The sequence below is a fragment of the Sphaerodactylus townsendi genome, linkage group LG05 (assembly GCF_021028975.2).
Source record: "Sphaerodactylus townsendi isolate TG3544 linkage group LG05, MPM_Stown_v2.3, whole genome shotgun sequence".
NCBI classification, from domain to species: domain Eukaryota; kingdom Metazoa; phylum Chordata; class Lepidosauria; order Squamata; family Sphaerodactylidae; genus Sphaerodactylus; species Sphaerodactylus townsendi.
In genome coordinates, this window is record NC_059429.1 from 11,027,779 (window position 1) to 11,050,923 (window position 23,145).

At 49.5% G+C, this 23,145-nt stretch overlaps 1 protein-coding gene across 1 annotated transcript in view; it reads right to left on the reverse strand.

Moving 5' to 3' along the window:
- Positions 1–22,926, reverse strand: part of LOC125433998 (nuclear factor 1 C-type) — a 112,012-nt gene extending 89,086 nt beyond the window's left edge. Inside the window, exon 1 of the mRNA XM_048499000.1 lies at positions 22,699–22,926. Within this exon, the coding sequence (XP_048354957.1) occupies positions 22,699–22,728 (30 nt within the window). The 5' untranslated portion in view covers positions 22,729–22,926. The remainder of the gene's footprint in view (positions 1–22,698) is intronic.
- Positions 22,927–23,145: the final 219 nt, after the last annotated feature.

The following is a 23,145-nucleotide window of genomic DNA, read 5'->3' on the forward strand; positions in this document are numbered from 1 at the left end:
GGTCTACCTGTCACTAGGACCAATTGGTAGACCCATTGCTTCTTAATGGCAATAGACCTGCCCTCTGAGTGGCAGCGACTTCCTGCTTTGCAAAGGGCACCCCTAGACAAGTAGCACCAGGGCCAGAGCAAGGGGAAACTGCGGCTGGGGAACGCGTACACCTTGCAACCCTGCCATGCCCCCGCACATCCCGGAATGCCCCCGCCACGCCATGCCCCCAGAACGCCCCCACCACCACCCCCCGCATTGGCGTGCATCTGGTGCGTCATGCAGCCCCCGTCCCCTTGGTGCTACGCCACTGAGTAGCAACCAGGGCTCACACCCTGGCTTGCCCTACCCTACATACACCATTGCGCGGTAACTAATAATGCAATCCTTGTTAGATTTCAGAAGCTAAACTGGACCGGTCCTGGTTGGCATTTGGATGGGAGACCACCAAGGAAGACCAGGGTCACGACACAGAGGCAGGAAAATGGCAAATCCCCTCTGTTCGTTACGTGCCTTGAAAATCCCGTATGGGGTTACCGTATGGGGGTCACTGTAAATCATCTGTGACTTGACAGCAAATGAACAGGGAAACCAATCGGCTTAGACTGGCGCAGCTCACCTTGTCCACACAGCCTCGCCAAGTGAACAGGCACAAACCAGCGCCGAACAACCGATAGCCCAGTGGTGGCGAACCTATGGCGTGCCAGAGGTGGCACTCAGGGCCCTCTCTATGCTGGGGGGAAGAATTAGGACTAATAAAAGGAAACACTTCTTCACGCAAGGTGTGATTGGTGTTTGGAATATGCTGCCACAGGAGGTGGTGATGGCCACTAACCTGGATAGCTTTAAAAGGGGCTTGGACTGATTGATGGAGGAGAAGTCGATCTCTGGCTACCAATCTTGATCCTCCTTGATCTCAGATTGCAAATGCCTTAGCAGACCAGGTGCTCAGGAGCAGCAGCAGCAGAAGGCCCTTGCTTTCACATCCTGCATGTGAGCTCCCAAAGGCACCTGGTGGGCCACTGCGAGTAGCAGAGAGCTGGACTAGATGGACTCTGGTCTGATCCAGCTGGCTTGTTCTTATGTTCTTATGGGCACGCATGCACAGAGTTCGTCATGTGTTGGGAGCAGAAAGGCTGGCCTTGCTTCTGAGTAAACCCTCCTTGGGTCACGATTCACCCGTTCGAAGCGTTGCAGAGTTGCTTCACCAAGCTTACTCCTGAGCAACGCGCACCTCGGAGCAAACCCTTTTTTTCTAAACTGAAACCTCAGCATTCAGGTTAAATTGCCATGTTGGCACTTTGCGATAAACAAGTGTGTTTTGGGTGGCAATGTGGTCACTCGGTCTCGAAAAGGTTTGCCATCGCTGCAATAGCCCAACGAACGAGCAACATTTCCCAAAAAGACGTCACACTGCTGTGCTGTCGGATCCAACAACTGTTTCGTGCACTCCGGGCATCACAAAGCGGTGCTCTCAAGCCCTGTGAATGTGCCTTTGGGTTCCAGCTCCTACATGCCTGAGCTTCAACCGGAGGAAGGAAAATCCCCCTGCCGTGTCCAAGGGACGGCACGCCCGGCCAAATCCATCTGCGGCTGCACCTTCGCAAAACGGCTTGCCGGGTTTACGAGCCAGGCACTCTATTATATGGGGCGGCGGCAGTGGCAGGGAGGGGGGAATTATATGGCAGAACCGCAGAGGAAGCGAGCGGGAGAGGAGGCGGTGCGCAAGCTACTGCATCCCGGGGAAAGCACGGAGGGTGAACCCTCCAGAAGACTACGAGCCAGCGACAAGGGAATCCAAGGGGCAGGGATAAACGGGAAGGCAGTCGACAGGGGACCAAGGCAGCCCAGAAAAGCAGAGACTCCAGAGATTCATGTTCAGTTTCTGAACAGAGGCTGACGCTGGGTTCAAGGTCGGAGCAAGAACGACTCTGTCCTTCTGATCCTGAGCAACGTGGAGGCCGGCTTCAGCTACTCTCTGTATACTCTGAGGACACTTTGTTTTGAATTATGTCTGCTATAGCTGTGCGTCATCCTAAGGATGCTCGTTCAGACCAAAGGTCCACCTCATTCAGCATCCTGTTTCCCGCAATGGCCAATGAGGTAGCTCGGGAAAGCTAGCAAGAGTAGGGGAGGCCTGCCCCCTCCTGCTGCAACTAGCTTTCAAGAGTACACTGCTGCTGAATGTGGAGGCTCCATTTTGAGCTCGTTACACAATTACACCACGATGAACCAGTCCTCCATGAATTGGTCGAATCTAAGCCACCATCTTGTGGCAGTAAATTCCCAGCGTGAATTACACATTGCACGACGAGATATTCCTTTACAGCGCTGGACCTGACTACCTTATCTCTGCCTCCTCCTTTTTACCCTTGCAACAACCTTGCAAGGTAGAGTTACAGGGACACAGGGGGGCTGTTGTCAGGGACATTGTGGCATCACTTCCAGGGGAAACCTGGAAGTGACATCACACCATTGGACTGGCGGCCATTTTTTTCTGTCACTGGGAGACAGGCAGAGGTGGGATCCAGCCGGTTCTCACCAGTTCCCGAGAGTGGGTTACTAATTATTTGTGTGTGCCGAGAGGGGGTTACTAATTGGGTCTGCTTTTCCGTTGGAAATTCCATTAGGTCCAAAAATCATAAAGTCCTGTTGCTTCCTATGTGGCTGGTTAGCGAAGGTAGAAAACGGGATCATTCTCCCTGTTGGGCTGTTTTAAAAACATGTTTTAGAAATATGGTAAAGTTCCTTGTTTAAGGAAAGGATCCTTCTTTTGATTTCTAGAAACAAAATTAAGTATTTGAAAGTATTAAGTATTTGACAGGCAGTCAATTAGAGGAGAAGTAGTTGTTTCTGTTTGCAGTAGACGAGAGGACTTGCTATAATGAGTTTAAATTATGGACAGAAAGATACCAGCTGGAAATTAGGAACTTTTCTTTTACAGTAAGAGTTTTTTACACTAACAGAGAAATTATTAATGCCCTCGCCTCGAATGGAATGCCCTCGACCATTCTGGTCGCCGGCTCCCTCATTTGTGCTCCCATTCTACATTGGCGCTACGCCACTGTTTGAATCCCACCACCATGGGAACCTGTTACTAAAATTTTTGGATCCCACCACTAGAGACAGGTACAGGGGATCCCCTATGCCCAACAGGGGCTTTGGGGGATCCTTAGGTGCATGACTGGCCGAAGATCATCCAGTGCTCATGGCTGAGTAAAGATTTGAACCCTACTCCTCTAGGCCTGCTCTGACCACTACACTACACTGCTCTCCCCATTTAGCCATCCAGACTAGGTCCCACTTGTCTAAACTAGTGGTAGGCCCTCTGCAGCTTGCGGAGAGCCGTAGGTTGCTCCTATCACTAGTCTAATTCTTTCTCACTACAACCTTGTTCATGACACCGTGAACACATGTATGTCGTGTCTGCACGTGCATATATCTACCCTGTTTCCCCGAATATAAGACACCCCCTGAAAATAAGATGTAGTAGAGGTTTTGCTGAAGTGCAAAATATAAGGCATCCCCCGAAAGTAAGACGTAGCGAAGTTTTTGTTTGGAAGCATGCCCGACGAACAGAACACAGAAAAATAAGACATCCCCTGAAAATAAGACATAGCGCATCTTTGGGAGCAAAAATTAATATAAGACACTGTCTTATTTTCGGGGAAACACAGTATTTGTGAGAAACAGTTGCTGTGCGTTCACTTTACAAACAACACCAAGGCACAGTACCTGGATCTGTGGTTTAAATCACCCATTCGGCTGCATATGTGCTGAATGTAACATGAGAATCGTCCTATGCACAAATAAAGAAAAACAGCGGACATGCGGCGTGTGCACGTTCCCCGTTAACTTGTGGACGGGGCTTTTATCCTGTGCCAAAGGACTCCATAAATCCCATCCACTCCCCTATTCTAATCCTGCGGCATCAGCCAGAGAAACTGCGGGGATTGTAATTCCATCTAGAAGGACGTCTCTCACGCTTGTAAGCTCCTGCATGCATCCCAGAATCCTTCGGGGAGAAGCCACGCCGGTAAGACGTGGCTAAACCAGCAAAGTACAATTGTTGCACAAATATGTCCACTAAGAAGCCTTCTCCTCTCCACCTCGAGTGGGGGTGGCCACCCTATGGCGCTCCAGATGTTTATGGACTACAATTCCCATCAGCCCCTACCAGCATGGGCAATTGGCCATGCTGGCAGGGGCTGGTGGGAATTGTAGTCCATGAACATCTGGAGCGCCATAGGTTGGCCACCCAGCATCAGCATACATAAGAACATAAGAACAAGCCAGCTGGATCAGACCAGAGTCCATCTAGTCCAGCTCTCAGCTACTCGCAGTGGCCCACCAGGTGCCTTTGGGAGCTCACATGCAAGATGTGAAAGCAATGGCCTTCTGCGGCTGTTGTTCCCGAGCACCTGGACTGTTAAGGCATTTGAATTTCAGATCAAAGAGGATCTAGATTGGTAGCCATAAATCGACTTCTCCTCCATAAATCTGTCCAAGCCCTTTTTAAAGCTATCCAGGTTAGTGGCCATCACCACCTCCTGTGGCAGCATATTCCAAACACCAATCACACGTTGCGTGAAGAAGTGTTTTCTTTGGTTAGTCCTAATCCTTCCCCCAGCATTTTCAATGGATGCCCCCTGGTTCTAGTAGTGTGAGAAAGAGAGAAAAATTTCTCTCTGTCAACATTTTCTACTCCATGCATAATTGTATAGACTTCAATCATATCCCCCCTCAGACGTCTCCTCTCCAAACTAAAGAGTCGCAAACGCTGCAGCCTCTCCTCATAGGGAAGGTGCTCCAGTCCCTCAATCATCCTCGTTGCCCTTCTCTGCACTTTTTCTATCTCCTCAATATTCTTCTTGAGATGCGGCGACCAGAACTGGATACCCTAGCTGGGGCAGCTGCCAGGGCCCAGGGTGCCCACTGCGTCAGAGCTCCCCAATCTGATTAAATGATCTCTGCCTCCTCCTTTGTACCCCTGCAACAACCTTGCAAGGTAGAATTACAGGGACATGGGGGGGGGGTATTGTCAGGGACATTGTGGCATCACTTCCAGCGGAAACCCGGAAGTGACATCACACCATTGGACGTGTGCCAGGGAAAAACTTGCGGGGAAGTGTACCATGACAGCATTTCTGGAAGGCACCGTGGCAGCATTTCTAATGGCTCACAACCAGGCAGCCCCACTGAGGAAACCCCACTGTGGTCTGTGGGAAGGCTCCCCAATGGGCTAGTTGCCAACTCTGGGTGGGGAAATTCCTGGGAATTTGGGGATACAGCCTGTGGTGGAAGATGGGGCTTGTGCTATAAAGCCAGATTCACCCTCCGAAGGAGGGGCTTGTACTATAAAGCCAGATTCACCCTCCGAAGCAGGGCTTGTACTATAAAGCCAAATTCACCCTTCGAAGGAGGGGCTTCTACTATAAAGCCAGATTCACCCTCCGAAGCAGGAGCTTGTCCTTCGGCTTGTACTATAAAGCCAAATTCACTCTCCGAAGCAGGGGCTTGTACTATAAAGCCAAATTCACCCTCCGAAGCAGGGGCTTGTACTATAAAGCCAAATTCACCCTCCGAAGCAGGGGATTGTACTATAAAGCCAGATTCACCCTCCGAAGCAGTCGCTTGTACTATAAAGCCAAATTCACCCTCCGAAGCAGGGGATTGTACTATAAAGCCAGATTCACCCTCCGAAGCAGGGGCTTGTACTATAAAGCCAAATTCACCCTCCGAAGCAGGGGATTGTACTATAAAGCCAGATTCACCCTCCGAAGCAGCCATTTTGTTCCAGGGAACTGATATCCATTATCTGGAGATCAGCTGCCATTCCAGGCGATTTCCAGACCCTGCCGGGAACTTGGCAACCCCAGGAACATACAGGCAGGTGGGGAGATGTCTGGGCTGAGAGGAAAGCACGAGGGGGGGGGCTGGTAGTAGGAAAGGGCCCTCCCAGGTACTCTCTACCCATGGGTCCCCGAACCGGCCTGAATCTGATAGGTAACCAATAGGTATCCACCTGTAGATAGTTTTGCAGTATTGGCAGAGGTACATTTTATAAGGCACCCTGGGAGACAGATGGCACAAACGGCCCCTTGGAATCGGTTCGGAGTGTTTTATTATTATTTTTTTCTAGGTCATTTGGCATCTCCCCACCCCCGTCCCTCCCACGCCCACGTGGCCCAAGTCTGCTGACTCCATTCCCCAAGCATTCCGAGGCCCCTGTTGAATGCCGGCTATCTATAGCTATAGCTGTGACGAGCTAAGTGAAGGGCCGGCCACAAGCTTTGCTTCCTTCAGTCTGGCAAAGAGGCGAAAATCGTCTGCCACCAGCCAAAGGGAAATCTCTGCAGCTAGCAGAATCCCACACCGGCCCCCTGGCCTGTCTTCCTGCCTCGCCTTCCCCTGTCTCTGATAAAGCCTTGATTTCCTTCTACTGAAGTGCCTGCATGTTTAAATTCGGTGTAAGCTCCGCTGGATCAGACCAAACGTCCTCCTTAACCCAGAGGTGGGATCCAGCAGGTTCTCACCAGTTCCCGAGAGTGGGTTACTCATTATTTGTGTGTGCCGAGAGGGGGTTACTAATTGGGTCTGCTTTTCCGTTAGAAATCCCATTAGGTCCAAAAATCAGAAAGTCCTGTTGTTTCCTATGTGGCTGGCTAGCGAAGGTAAAAAACGGGATAATTCTCCCTGTTGGGCTGTTTTCAAAACATGTTTTAGAAATAGGGTAAAGTTCCTTGTTTAAGGAAAGGATCCTTCTTTTGATTTCTAGAAACAAAATTGAGTATTTGAAAGTATTAAGTATTTGACAGGCAGTCAATTAGAGGAGAAGTCGTTGTTTCTGTTGGCAGTAGACGATCGGACTTGCTATAATGAGTTTAAATTATGGACAGAAAGATACCAGCTGGAAATTAGGAACTTTTTTTTTACAGTAAGAGTTTTTTACAGTAACAGAGAAAGTATTAATGCCCCGCCCCCGGAATGCCTGGCCACACCCTCGTCGTGCCCCGCCCAGCCCCATTGACGCTATGCCACTGTTTGAATCCCACCACCATGGGAACCTGTTACTAAAATTTTTGGATCCCACCACTGCCTTAACCCAACAACTGCGGCCAGCCAGATGCATCTGGAAAGCCCGCAAGCAAGGCAGCTCCCCCATCCTTCCTCCCCCTCATGATTTGCATTAAGGTATACTGCTTCTGGACATGGAGGTTCCACCGAACTACGATAGTCCTTGAACTTCTCTCATCCCTCTTAAAAAAAAAAATCCAGAGAGATCTGCCGAATGAGGCTACCCAGTCCAACGGCCTTTATGATACAACAGCTGACCGAACAAAGTTTTGGGAAGCCTCTCGGAAGCAAAGCCTGATGGCTTGTTTATTTATACCTGCGTCTGGTTATACAGAGGTAGACTGCTTCTGTACATGGGGATTCCATTTTAGCTCATTGCTGCTAATAGGACCCCACAGATTGTTCTTTTTCACTCTGCACACACCTCTGGACTAGAGCTGCCAACCTCCACGAGGCACCTGGAAATCTCCTGCTTGTAAAGTTGATTTACAGGCAACCCAAATCCATTGGTTGAGCTCCCAATGGCACCTGGTGGGCCACTGCGAGTAGCAGAGTGCTGGACTAGATGGTCTGATCCAGCAGGCTAGTTCTGATGTTCTTATGTGCTATTCCCCTGGAGAAAGTGGCTGTTTTGGAAGCAGTGGCGTATCGGTAACAAAGATGTAGGTAATGTCTAAATAACACATTAAACACGTCACCCACTAGGCAGCCAATTTATATTTGGTATTTCTTATATATTCTTCCCATACAACTGTAATCATATATCTATCTCATATCAACAGAATTCCATTGTTCACTGTTGTATCATCACGTGAAATATTTTTCGCTTTTTCTATTCAATAACCTAAACATAAACAGTCCCTTCGAAGGTGAAGGCCGCAATATTTATGAATGAACTTTTGTGATCAACTGCCAGAACCTGGAATGTGAATGAATGTGGAAACACCTTCGAAGGGACTGTTTATGTTTAGGTTATTGAAGAAGAAGAAGAAGAAGAAGAAGAAGAAGAAGAAGAAGAAGAAGAAGAAGAAGAAGAAGAAGAAGAAGAAGAAGAAGAAGAAGAAGAAGAAGAAGAAGAAGAAGAAGAAGAAGAAGAAGAAGAAGAAGAAGAAGAAGAAGAAGAAGAAGAAGAAGAAGAAGAAGAAGAATTTGGATTTATACCAAATCAAGGCGGCTCACAAACTCCTTTTCCCGTCCTCTCCCCACAACAGGCATTTTGTGAGGCAGGTGGTGCTGAGAGAGTTCTGAGAGAACTGAAACAAGTCCAAGGTCACCCAGCAGGCTTCACGTGCAGGAGCCGGGAAACAAATGCAGTTCACCAGATTAGAGTCCGCCTGCTCTTACCTACCTATTGCACCATGCTGGCTCTCAGTAGACGTTAACTCCCTGAAAGCCAAATGTATTTATTCTTTATTTATGTGCCGCTGGAGTGCTCAGGGTGTTTCCTCTAAAGTGGTCAGGGTGGCTGACCGAAACCAGTCCTCAATAGCACTATAAAAACATTCAAACCCTTCCGCACACGCAAAATACTGCGTTTTCAAACCACTTTCACAACTGTGTGCAAGTGGATTTTGCTATTCCGCACAGCTTCAAAGAGAACTGAAAGCATAAGAACATAAGAACATAAGAACAAGCCAGCTGGATCAGACCAGAGTCCATCTAGTCCAGCTCTCTGCTACTCGCAGTGGCCCACCAGGTGCCTTTGGGAGCTCACAGGCAGGAGGCGAAAGCAATGGCCCTCTGTGGCTGTTGCTCCTGAGCACCTGGTCTGCTAAGGCATTTGCAATCTCAGATCAAGGAGGATCAAGATTGGTAGCCATAGATCGACTTCTCCTCCATCAATCTGTCCAAGCCCCTTTTAAAGCTATCCAGGTTAGTGGCCATCACCACCTCCTGTGGCAGCATATTCCAAACACCAATCTCACGTTGCGTGAAGAAGTGTTTCCTTTTATTAGTCCTAATTCTTCCCCCCAGCATTTTCAATGAATGCCCCCTGGTTCTAGGGGTTCAATGAATGCCCCCTGGTTTCAAAAGCAGTTTGAAAGTGCATGATTCTGCATGTGCGGAATGAGCCTAAGGCAAATGGGAAGAGAATGGGAGAGAAAAGTTAAAAGGAACAGGGAGGGGGAGGTCAGATGGGATGGGAAATGTTGTCGCTGTCCTCAACCACAGGCCCCGGCGGAATAGCTCCGACTCACAACTGAAACGCACCAAACGGCCAAAAATATACAGACACAGCCTAAGACGTTTGTGCCTTAACTGCTGATGCTCTTCAGAAAAAGCAGGGTGGGGAATAAAGGCAGGTGACAGAGGCCAATTCAATATTAATGCACTCTTCAAAGCGGCGGACGCTTAACCAATAAATCTATTTGTGGCATGAAGAAAACATTTCAGCTGGCATGGATTCCTGACACTCTTTGGCTACAGGAAGGCACTCCTTCTTGTGGAACGTGGCATCAGCAGACGGATCAACTGGTTTGTTACTTGTCGTCCCCCCGCCCCCCCAGCAAAATTGTTGGCATAGTAAGCCCCGGAAGTTGAAAGGGACCTGTCGTTTGCTTGCGGAACTCATTGCCACTAGATACACCTTTTTTGGGAAGAGGTTATACTCTGTTCTACAGAAAGATAATAGCGCAGCCTGGGCAGATAGCATGCTTTTGCATTAGAATATAATCCCAAATGGGTAAGAACATTAGCAGTGGTGGGATCCAAAAATTTTAGTAACAGGTTCCCATGGTGGTGGGATTCAAACTGTGGCATAGTGCCAGTGGGGCTGGGCGGGGCATGACAGGGGCGTGGCCGGGCATTCCGGGGGCGGGGCATTCCTGGGCGGGGCTGTGGCAAGGAAGCAGATGCTGTGCCGGTCCTTGGGCGGGAAACGAATGCACGCAGGCGCAGGCCACCTTCAGGTTGGGAAATTGCTGACATTTGGGGGTAGTGCCTGGGGACAGTGGGGTTTGGGGAGGGCAGGAAGCTTGGCAGAAATGGGACGCCAGGCAACCCACCCTCCTAAAGCTCGTGTTTTCTCCAGGGAAACTGATCTCTGCCATCAAGAGATCAGATGGAATTCTGGGAGATCACCAGACCCTGCCTGGAGGTTGGCATCGCTATGCCCCACATACCCTTCTAAGATAGCAGCTGGGGCTTCAGGAGAGGAAGGAACAGGTAGAAGGCAGTGGCGTAGCGCCAAGGGAATGGGGGAGTTCCTTACGCACCGGGTGCATGCTGGGGCGGGGGCGTGGCGGGGACGGGCAGGGACATGGCAGGGGTGCGGGGCGCACGCGTGCCCCGGGGCGCGGTTCCCTCTCACTACAGCTCTGGTAGAAGGGGTTACTAATTTGTGTGCTCAGATACATTTCACACCAGTCCCCCTGAACACTCAAAAAATGCCCATCAGGTGTTTTAGAGTGTTCAGAAGAGAGGTTCACACAAACACTAGCAGTTTGCGGGACGCTGAACGCACGAGAGTTTTCTCGTCACTCGTCAAAACAGTCGGCCTTTTACAAACCCATCTTTGGTTTTTTGGAGCAAGGAGGTCACACACACACACACACACACACACACACCCCGAAAGGCATATCCCTCCTGTCCTTACCAGGGCTTCACAAATAAACCCACGGCCAAGAAGCCCCCCACAAAACCCTTTCACTCCCCACCTGCCCACAAAAAACAGAGAGAGGGCACGTCTCGCCTAAAGGCAAAGAAAGAATCCGCATCGAGCCTTGGCACTAAGAAAGGTCCCGGGGTGAGCCAAGCAAATTGCTCTTTGTAAAGCCAGCATTATGGCTAACCACAAGTTCGCTTTCTGGAGGCAGCAACACAGCCCTGTGAAAAACAAACTGGTAAACTCATCACCGGAGCGCCTGCCTTTTTTTGGCCGACCCATTTAATCGACGGCTTCGATTCCAATTAGGTTTGCCAACCTCTCAGTGCGGGCTGGAATTCTCCCGGAACGGCAGCTCAACTCCAGATGACAGATAATCCGTTCTTCAGGAGAAAATGGCGGAGGGGAGACAAACGCCAAATAATGCCCTTTCAATCCCCTTCCGATGCACTTTCCAGACGGATTTTATTGGGCGAACCGGCCAAAGCCACTTGCCAACGATTGTTCAAGTGCGCCGGAAGCGGATTGAAAGTGCATTGCTCAGTACGTGCGAAAGTGCAATGCGTATACCAAGGATTCCAGGTGAACTCTCTCCAAAAATATCCGCCTCCGCAAGCACTGCGCCCAAATCTCCAGGGATTTCTCAGGCTGGAATTGGCAACTCGAACTGCTAGATAATATCTTCATAAGAAGATTACTCATATCAACGGTGACAGTTGCATTAGTAACACAATGTATAAGTCACCAGCCACAATACAAATTATTCCTATTGTAAAGTCACCGATTCAGAAGAATCAGATTCAGAGGCTATGCCCGTGGTGGGGAACCTTTGGCGCTCCAGATGTTATGGACTACAATTCCCATCAGCCCCTGCCACCATGGCCAATTGGCCATGCTGGCAGGGGCTGATGGGAATTGTAGTCCATAACATCTGGAGCGCCAAAGGTTCGCCACCACTGGGCTATGCGTTCTAAGCCTTTGTAAGCAATTTCCAGAAGAGGCTGCCCCACATCTGGGTCTCATTTAGCGTTGCCAACCACGAGATGGTACCTGGAGATCCCCCCCACCTGTCGCTTTTGCTCCTCAGACAACCAAGGTCAGTCCCCCTGGGCAAAACGGCTCCTTTAGAGTGTCTGAGGCTGTTTCCACACAGGCAGAAGACAGCGCCCTAGGGACGGTAAAAACACCATCCCTGGGGTGCTGGGCCTGCCCAAGCGGCGCAAAGACGCCGCTTCTTGCGCCGCCGCTTCCAAACCTCGCTCCCCAAGCGAGGTTTTTCAAAAGCAGAATCTTCACGCCGGCGCAGTACGAACTGCACCAGCGTGAGGGCATCGCTTCTGGCCCCTCCGGTGTGTGCGAAAGACTCACCTTGCCTTCCTGTACAGCTCCGGGCGGCTGGAAAGACATTCCCATGCTGCCCTCTGACCTCTGGGGGCCAGAGGGCAGTATGGGCGTGTCTTTCCAGCCGCCCGGAGCTGCACAGGAAGGCAAGGTAAGACCCTCGCACACATCCTGGGCGGCCCCATGCAGAGCTACCCCTGCAGGCAGCGGTAGCGTCGGGACTGCCCGCACGGTCCCGACACTCCACCAGCTTCATTTAAGCCGGTAGGAAGCCACTGCCTCTGGCCGTGCAGAAACGGCCTATGGCAGCGGTGTCCAACTCTGGCGCTTCAGATGTTCATGGACTACGATTTCCATCAGCCCCTACTGGCATGGCCAATTGGCCCTCTTATTGCCCTGTGCACTGGCTGTGTATTCGACCATCTGCCAGCCCCCTCCCAGGGTTTGATCACTGGGGTGTGATGCCAGACGTCTCTTGTTATTAATTATTAACTATTTATTGAAGGTTACTGCTGCTATAGTTTTAAGGTTTTGCATTACTTTTAACTGGGATTATTCGATTTGTTTTTACTGGGTTTGTTGTTGTTCTGTTGTACACCGCCCTGAGCCCTTCGGGGGTAGGGCAGTTTATCAAATCGAATAAATAAATAAAATATAAATAAATAAATAAATGGCAGGGGCTGATGGGAATCATAGTCCATTAACATCTGGGGCGCCAGAGTTGGTCACCCCTAATCTATGGCATTATTCCCTGCTGAGGTCTTTCCCCTCCCCAAACTCTGTGGTCTCCGGTATCTTGTCCCCAAATCTACAGGAAATTCCCAATCCAGAGTTAGCAACCCTACCCTACTGCCACGTAACCCCAGGCCTAGTTTTCGGGGAATGGAATTGTAAATGCGCCAAGTTACACAAGCATAACAATACAGCATGCCTCTCTCTCTCTCTCTCTCTCTCTCTCCCCTGTTCTATCGCAAAGATGCAGCACATTGTGCCTGTAATCTCTCCACAGGCACCCCTAACCATTCCAAGTTGTTTGGGCACCAGGACAGGCCAAAACGAACGTTTCTGAGTTAGTCCGGGTAGGGGAAAGGGTGGGAAAAAAGATAAGATTGCAACATGGTTTTCGATTCTGCCGTCTGGTGCGGCAAACGGTTTTGAGCAAACACTAGGCCCATTCTTTCCAAGGAGCCTTCCTCATTCTTTCAAGTTAGAAGTCTCGCTTTCTTCTTTCCCTGCCTTCCCACTTGCGTAACCGCCGGCGTTTCCAAAAAGCAAAGCCAACGTCCCCCACCGAGAAAACTAGAGTAAATATTTTAATATCGGCGCTCGTGTCTGCCGTTCAAATGCGCGTTAAACATTTAAGAGATTTTGTTTTTGCATGTGTTTGCCGTCCCCTGAAATGGTAAAGTTCGCACATTTGGCAAGAGCTGCGCAGCTCCTATGCATCCTGTAGTGTTGGCAAGAATTCCTCAGTCTTGGGCAGATCAGAGAGAAATTTCACTCCTTGAAACAGAAACCAGGGACACAGCCACAAAAACACTTTGGCTGGTTAGTCAAACCACTCAGATGACTTTCCCTTGCCTCTCTGCCTGCTGGCTAGGGACAAAATTCCACTCTCTGGCCATCCTGTCTCCCAGACTTTTCCTCTTACTGGCCTTCTCCTCTTATGTTACCTTATATACTCGAGTATAAGTCTACTTTTTCAGCACATTTTTGTGCTGAAAAAAGACCCCCCTCGACTTATACGCGAGCGAGGGTCCCACTTAATTCTTGTGTGGGGTTCCCCCTCTCCCGTCTTCGCTCTCCCCTGCCTTCTTCTCTGCCTCCCCCCTTTCAGCCGCTTTCTCAGCCTCCTTCTCCGCTCTCCTCTGCCTTCTTCTCTGCCTCCCCCCTTTCATCTGCTTCCTCTGCCTCTGCCTTCTTCTCGGCAGCGGCCAGCCCCTGGATCTCGGCGGGTGAGCTGGACAAGCTGCGGGATAGAGAGGTCGGTGGCAGAGACCTTGGGGTTGGTGAGATGGGGGGTCAGTGGCAGAGACCCCCTAATAGCGCCCGACCGTATCTATTTTTATTTTTGAAATTTACCAGTAGCTGCTGCATTTCCCACCCTAGACTTATACTCGAGTCAGTAAGTTTTCCCAGGTTTTTGTGGTAAAATTAGGTGCCTCGACTTATATGCGGGTCGACTTATACACGAGTATATACGGTATTTTTTTTGCAGTGTTTGATCTTCTATTCCTCTTTCTGCAGCCATCTTCCTACCCATCCTTTATTCTTTACAAACACCTGGCTCCTCTTTTATTTAATATAGTCACGTTCGACCTTTCATCCAACATCCTACCTATCGAAACACGGACCTACGCAGCCCAACTTATACAGCGTTACAAACCTCCAGGTGGGGCACGGAGAACGCCTGGAATTGCAACTCATATCCAGACTATAGAGGTCAGCTGCCCCAGAGAAAAAGGCTCCTTTGGGGAGTGGGCTCCACCCCCCCCCCCAAAAAAAGTTCAGGAATTTTCCATCATGGAATTGGCAAGCCGAAAACCTATATTATACTCTGGACCTTTCCTAGACTGCTGCCCTTCTCCTCCCTTCCCCCGGACTACTGATGCCTGTCACACCCCCTTGCGGTTCTCAGCCAACCACAGGCAAAAAACCCCCCTACCACCTGCCTGTCCCCTCTGTGACATCACAGAAGCTCCCCTCTGTGACATCACAAATGCCTTAGGTTTGATCTTCAAAAAGGGACTGCCGCCACAGCAAGACTGAGGAGCCCCTAGGCCAGATGAGCTGAAATCAGCATGAGGTGGGTTCATGGACTCCGCTCACAAAATATCTTTGTCATCCAAATGGTAACTCAAGGAGTGCTTGCGATACGGGTGTCATGTGGCAAGATCACCATCAGCTAGTCTGGTTGCCACATTCCGAGCCCATAACAGTTTCCATACCGTCTCCAAGGGCAGCCCTGAGCACCGTTCATAGCAGTAGTCTAGTTAAAAGCTTGCCGGGGCATGCAAGTTGGCGTATCAGCTGAATCTCCCAGGCACGGCCTGGGTCAAAAGTCAGGTGAGCTGCCAATCTCTGAATCAGAACTGTTAGGAACCAGAGCCGATTGTAATTTTTTTTTTTTTTAGCAGTCCTTTGAATTGGGATGTCGCCCCTCTCCCGTTGTTCCTTTGATGGAAGGATTACAACTCTCCGGCACTTCTTTCCATCCGAATGGTGCCGGCAAATCTAAAAGGAACATCTTATTTCGTGGTTCCCTCTTATCCCCTCTCATTCTTTTTCACCAGCTCTCCCCCCCCCCCAAGGCCCCCACAATATCGCAGAGACATCTGGGGCAACCTACTGTTTTGAGCAACCTCGCAGGGGGATCTGGGATGGCCTTTCCTATAACTTTACAGGGCAGCTCCGGGACAATCCCTCTTTTGGGGCAGGGATCTTGGGGCAACCTCCCAATTTGTGAGATCTGGCGGCGGCGACCTCCGGGGGGGGGAAGGAGAGATTGGAGAAGGCAGCAGAGAAGAGAGCAGTTTTGCCCCCGCCTGAACTGTGGGCCTTGCTATGCCGGCAGCTGCTGAAGCCGACACTACCATGTTTCCCCGAATATAAGACAGTGTCTTACATTAATTTTTGCTCCCAAAGATGCGCTGTGTCTTATTTTCAGGGGATGTCTTATATTTCTGTATTCTGTTCGTCAGGCATGCTTCCAAACAAAAACTTTGCTACGTCTTACTTTTGGGGGATGCCTTATATTTCGCACTTCAGCAAAACCTCTACTACGTCTTATTTTCTGGGGATGTCTTATATTCAGGGAAACAGGGTACTACCGTGTTTCCCCGAAAATAAGACAGTGTCTTATATTAATTGTTGCTCCCAAAAATGCGCTATGTCTTATTTTCAGGGGATGTCTTATTTTTCTGTGTTCTGTTCGTCAGGCATGCTTCCAAACAAAAACTTTGCTACGTCTTACTTTCGGGAGATGCCTTATGTTTCGCACTTCAGCAAAACCTCTACTACGTCTTATTTTCAGGGGATGTCTTACATTCGGGGAAACAGGGTAGGAGCGGCATCACGCCTAGAACAGCAAGTTATCAGCAGAGAATAAGACAGTATTTGCCAACTTGTGCCGTATTAAACATTCGACTGCGAAACACACTCGATAATCGCAGGATTAAAATCCATTTTGAATGAGAGAGCCCCACACGTCCGTCCCCACAAGAGCCTGCCTGTTGCCTCTCTGCCTCCGTCAACACTCTTCCAATAAAGAAGCACCCCCGAAACAATACACACAGCACAACGCAGAGCAAAAAAAGCTCTTCCCAGGACAGAGGCTTCAGCTGCGAAGACTTCCAGTTTTAAATTTCAGGACAGGAAAGGCCTCCCGTGCTGCCGCACAGAGCTGCGGGCTCAGATCACGGATCCGGGTATTTTTGAAAACAAATTCTGGTTTGAAGGCTGCCTCTGTAGGGAGCCAGACGGGAGGGAGACCCTGGGCGGAGAGAGACAGCGGGAGAGGACTTGGAGCAGAGCTGTCAAAGACCGGGGATAAAAATCAAGCGGGTCACCGTGAAGCCTGGCTAGGCCTGGCACACTCTCTGCCAGGGCTATTTTTGGGCCTGCTGGATCGTGCCGGGCAAAGGGGAGGGGAGGGAACTCCCGATGCAGCAGTGGCATGGAGCGCTGCAGACGTCGCTGCCTGGCCAAGAAAAGGGATGTTCCCAAGTCAGGAGTATTCTGAACTTAACTCCTGTGCACACAGCCGCTCTCTGCCAGGTCGGATTCTCTCTCTCCAGATAACTGTCAAGGCTCCTTCGTGAATGAAAGCTGGGCTCTGAAACCAGCAGGCCTTTTCCCCAAATTTCCCCGGAGGTGCAAGTGAAGGTCAAAGCCTTTGAGGACTGCTCTGCCCATGCTCAGAGAACGGCTGAAGAAGAAAAACAGGGGTTCTCAAGCTAACTCAACTCGGTGGGGTGTCGTGGGGTTTCCGGGCTAAGTGGCCGTGTTCTAGTCGCATTTTCTCCTGACGTTTCACCTGCATCTGTGGCTGGCCTCTTCAGAGGAGATCCTCTGAAGATGCCAGCCGCAGATGCAGGCGAAACGTCAGCAGAAAACGTGACCAAATTCCCGCCATGAAAACCTTCGACAATACGTAACTCAACTCCCTTCGTTTTTTTCCCCGTGCGGGAGGATCTTTCACTGATCAATAAATGGAGAGAAAAGAAAAGTTACCAGAACTCCGGTTTGGCACTCGCTTGACTTTTCTAACATAATACCCCAATTCATGGCACAACTGAGCCCAAATACACACCGTCAGCCTCGGATTTCATTTTAAAAGAAGGGGGGACTGTGAGTTTCTGACCTTTCACATCTCAATAATCGGAGCGAAACTGTCAGGGGGCAATGAGTGTTGACGGTGCACCCCAAGACACCCCGCTTCACAGCCCCAGAGAGGTATCGATCACCCCAGTATGGCATAGTAAGCTTGAAGGCCAAAAGCTAGTTTTCAGAAAGTGGAAACAAAACCCGCCTGCGCTGCATAGAAGTGTTTCTTCTCAAGGTCCTGGACACAGCGCTTTGGGAAACAAAGGTTTAAGTCGCTGTCCCCCAAAAAAACCCCAAACCATCTTCCGCCCTGCAGCTCGAAATCCTTCTGCTAATTACTGAACAGGAAGGATAATGCCCAGGCACGCTTTATTATTAATATGAGATGATTACCGACGATTACAAATATGCAGTCGGTTTATCGGGTAACTGATTAACCTGCAGACATTTGCACATGGGAAAAGAAAGCCTAACCCCGAACGAACCGTGCTTGTTCGGTTTTGGAGCGCAGGCGCTGTCTACAAAGAGGCATTCTTACCTGCCTTCTCCCCGGGGGGGGGGGGCGGGCGGGGGAGTGAATACGTCTTCCATGGTGCAGCTGATTATCTGCCGCTTGAATAAATACTTTTATTTTAAAAAAATAATTAATGTACGGGAGCCAACCTTCCTTTAGTCACTCAAAAAAGTTTTGAATCTGGTTAAATAAGCTAAGGTTGCCAGTTGCATTATTATTATTGATATTTAATTTTGTTCAATGTCACCAATTATTTATATATAATAATGATAATGCAGCCGGCAGCCTTAGCTGCTGCTGCTGCTGCTGCTGCTGATGATGATGATGATCATCATCATCATCATCATCATCATCATCATCATCATCATCTTTATTGTTATCATTATTATTATTATTGACAAAACAATAATAATAAGAAGCATATTATTATTATTGCTATTATTATTGCTATTATTGCTGCTATTATTATTATTATTATTATTATTATTATTATTATTATTATTATTATTATTATTATTATTATTATTAAATTGTGTTTAACATCACAGCTACCAGTTCTTTAGCTGGTGGTTGGCCTTTCATTACAATTTGAACATTATTATTATTATTATTATTATTATTATTATTATTATTATTATTATTATTATTATTATTATTATTATTATTATTATTATTGAGTGAACAGTGCCATCGAGTCACAGATGACTTACAGTAACCCAGCAGGGTTTTCAAAGCAAGAGACTAACAGGGGTGCATGGCCATTGCCTACCCTAGACTTCCTTGGGGGGTCTCCCATCTGGGTACTAACCAGAACCCACCCTGCTAAACTTCTGAGATCTGATGAGATCAGGCTAGCCTGGACTATTAATATTATTAATAATGATTATAATAACAATAAGATCCAGAAGACTTGCCGTCACGGCATATAATTTAGGGGCTGGCAACCAGATTTCCCTTCAACTTGGAGGGGGGAAAAACCACCTTGCGCCTTTAACAAATGCTTAATTTAATCTCCCTTTACTGTTATTCTCTTTCTTCCAGGGCTCTTTCATTTGAATCTCGCCACAATAGCCTTCTGGGGAAGGTTAGGCAGCACGAGAGTGCGCGGCAGCCAGTAGGAGGGTTGAACTTGGCTTATATAATCAAATAGTTTTGGGTTTTTTAGCCCCAGTTTGTTTTCTGAAATGGAACGGCAAATCAGCCTAGGCAGCACTGCAAAGAGGGGGAAAGTTTGCAAGGCTTTCTCCTAGTGCTTCAGACCTGTCCTGTGGTTGTTCCTGCACTCTTCACATGGTCAGAGAGAATGTTTTTTTGGGGGGGTTGCATGGCATTATTAAGTTCCTGGAAGGAGAGCCAGGTAACTGTCCCAGACCCTGCCAATACTAAACCCCACCGAGATCTCTCGGAACTTCCTGGGAAAGTTAGCCAGGCAAGAAGCAGTATCCGAAATTTTGGCAGCTGTAGGGACCTGGTGGCAAAGAACAAGACAAATACAAGCAGAAAAAAAGGGAGGGAGAAAGAAAGGAACTGGTTTTGCGTTCCTCTCTTCCCTTACTGACTCACGGCCTGACCTCTGGCACGTTCTATTTCCTTGGCCTCAGTTCCTGCCCTGCCAAATGGGGCGATGAAAATTTTATTATCCAAACTGGGCACCATCTTCACCCACAGCACACACGCTGGAGCCGAGCTCTGGCACTGCCTGCGATCTACCTCTTAGGGCCGTCGCTACGCATGCCGCCGCAAAGTATTCGCAAACCTGCCCGAAAGGAGGAGCAAGTTTCGCAGGCCTCCTGTGCTGCTATGGTTTTCCCCTAGCGCAGAAATTATTTTTGTGGGTGAGGAAGATTCCCAGGTGGATGCTGTCTCAGCTTGAATTTTGCTTAAAAAAAACAACAACCGTCCTTCGACATTCCCTATGTATATAAGAAAGGCCTAACTGCCGTCGGAATTGAAATCACCCTCCATTGGAAATCCACCAAAGCCTCTAATATTGCCCGCTGCCCAAGAAGCCCACCTGCCTGTTCCTGCAGGAGTCCCTGACCTGAGAATGGTTTGGAATGGGAAAGGAGGAAGCACAGAACTGTGACTCCACGCAGAGACACAACAGGCAGCTTTTAGCCACTGTTTCAATTCCCTTGAATGTTATCAAAGGTTACAACTCACAACAAAAGGGCCAACATAAAATGCATTCCACAAAAATCTGTTACGATTCAGATTCCGAGGGGGGAAATTAAAGCTTGCAGAAGTTCACATCAATTTGGGCCCTGCCCCGAACACTGTTTCCCAAATAGGTGAAATATGTGCCAAACAAAAAAACAGGGCTTTTGAAGAAAGAAAGTTCTACTGGGAAAACATTCCTTAGAGTCTCTTCTACAACTTAAGAAAAAACCGAAAATTCCAAGCAGCGGGTTTTTGAAATTTGGCTCAATTCCCTCCCCGGACCTACCCGAAATTTCGGCCAAAAATTCCACACGGTTTTTGTTTCTCTAACAGCCAGCTGTCACAAGCTCACACTGTGTTATTTCAACCTGCCCTGTTGTTTTGGGGAAGCCTAAATTGAAAGCACCCAGCTTTGAAAAAAAAACTGAGATCACAACTAGGGACCAGGAACAAACATATGTGATCCCCTGCCTGCATATTGTGCCATTCAAGAGCTATCATGGTCCGGCTGGAAATGAAACTAACCACAAGCCGAGATCCAGTTCAGGAAATCTCTTAAACTTACAGAGTTTGCATTTGGCTAGCCGCTAGCAGAAAGGAAGGCGTTACGTGGGATCGGGAAGACACTTGTTCAATAATTAAATAAATATCAGGAATCGATAGAGAGAAGACGAGAAAAACAGTCTGCCACAGTTCAGGGGACACAGCTACAAAACCTGCACAACGTTCCCTCCTTATCTGACAGGAGTCTTTAACAGCCTGCTCTATCGTTTGCCACACAATGTAACAGACGCACAATGCAAACTTGCTCGCTCCAAAATAAAAAGTCCATAGAGCTCCGGAGCAGAGCGCAACGCAACGCCGGGGCGAAGAGACATCATGTCCTCTAAAATGGCGCAGGAAACACACATGGGGCATTGTAAGCCCCACAAATCAGCCCTGCCACCACACTGCAACGTGGGCCACGTGTCTACACAGCCGTCCCACGGCCTGACAAATACAAATGCATTCTGCCTCCCAAAACACACCGGGAGAAAAGCTTCGACAAGAGTAGTTATACATCCGAAACGCAGCATTGCTGATGATCTGGCAGCGCAAAGAACAGGCCTCAAACCGCAGGACTGGAGCATGCGGTTCTCTCAATTAACAGGCCCATAAAAAAACGGGGGGGGGGGAGTATAGAAATGCATTGCTCCAAATTTTTCAGAGGCAACCTGCATTGGATGCGTGGCGTACAGATTCCTGCAGAGGACTTTGCCATAAAATATACAGCATAGCGTGTTAATATTTCATGCCGTAGGGCGACACACAAGTGTGGTGAATCGATCTACGGCGCATGGGACAGCACAAGGGGGAAGCTGCGCACTTTGCTCCCGTTCCTCCCCAGGCAAGCGATCTTTTGCACGCTTCGGAGGGCACGTGGAATCGGCGTGCAAAGGAGAACGAGGGCCGCTTGCACGGCGCCACACGCTCCGATGCCAGAAGCCAGAAGTTTTCCCACACCAACGGCCCAAAGACACCGGCTTCACCCCTTGCACAAGCATGCACGCTCGGTTGCCCGCACATGTGCCCAAGGCCCTCTGGCTCAGGATCAAACTCAGGAGGGTACCGGCAAAGACCAGGATTGCGCACACGTCGATCGAGCGCACACTCGGACACATTCCTATACATTCTCGGACGCGGCATGCACAAACAGCCTTCTACCCACTGCGAGACTCTCTCGCTTACACACCCTGGCACGGAACATATACATAATATATACATGGCACACACTGCATTATAATATAGATTTGACACGGCTATCGTTTGAGTCCGCCGGATCTGTGCCATTAACACACATGGTCCTAGGCAGACATGACCACGTACCCCATTGCCCCAGCCCCCCCCCCCGTTCTAACTTATCCATGCTCCACCTTGTGGAAAAGCTGTTTTTATTTACTTTCACTTAATAAAGGGTGTCTTCCCTCCACCCCATAGCCTGCTCCCCCCCACCCCATTCAGGGAGGGGGTTCCCATGTGCCCCAAGCAGACGAGACATTAGTAGTTCTCAAACTGTCACTAAGCTGTCCAGGACATTGGGCGCGCGGAGGGGGGGGGAGAGCAGCCCATGCCAAGTCCTGCCATCCAGAATTGCTCTGCCCCCCCCCCCCACACAAAATCAGGGCATTCCCTAAAAGCTGCCCCCCCCCCCCCGTCGCTTTTCAACATCAGATTCAACCCAGTCCCGGGGCAAAAAAAAAAAAAATAAGCAAAATAACTGTTTTGGCGGGCCGGGTTTGCGGGGGGGGGGGGCAGGCAGGGAATAGACTAGCAACTACTGAGCCGGCTTCAGTTCGCCCTTTTCCCCCATCGACGATCGTTGCGAACGGAGCTGGGGGCCGGGGGGGGGGGCGCTTGCCAAAACTGCCCCCCCCCAGAAAGCCCTCTCTTCCCTTCCCCTTGCCCCCCCCCCCTCCGCAAGTAGCGGGGAGGCTTTTCTTCTTTTGGGCAAAACAAGCAGGCTCCAAGAAGACTTTACCTCTCTCCCCCCCCCCCCCCAGGAAAATCATGCTACAAACAGGAAACAGAGTTTTCAAAAATTAGCAAAGCAAAAGGCGCGGCGGCGGCGGCGGCGGCGGGGGGGGGGGGGCGGCGGATTTCAAAGGGGAATGCCAGAAGGGGGGGGCTGGGTTTTTTGGGGTTTTTTTACCTGGGCGAGGCAGAGAGGCGAAGAATACATCTCCAGGCTGTCGGGGGCTTCCGATGCTGGGGGGTGGACGGGGAGGGGTGGGGGAAAGGAGGCGGAGAAGCAGATCCCGGCTGAAAAGTTACTGAGTCATGTCGGCGGCGAGGAGAGTTTTCTTTTTCCCCCTTTCCCTTCTCTCTCTCCCTCTCTCTCCCTCTCTCTCTCTCTCGCACACTCTCTCTTTCCTGGCGATGGAAAGCGCGGGGGAGGGGAGGAGGCGGGAGGGGAGGGGGGAAGAGGAGGGGGAGGGACCAGGGGGAATCCTCCCCCCCCAAAAGCCCTGAAAAAAGGACCCAACTTTAAAGGGGGGGGGGGGGAGAGAGAGATCAAATGAAGCTGTCAATTTTTTTAAAATGAAGTGTTTATATATGTATGTGTGTGTGTGTATTTAAGGGTGAGTGTATAACTCTA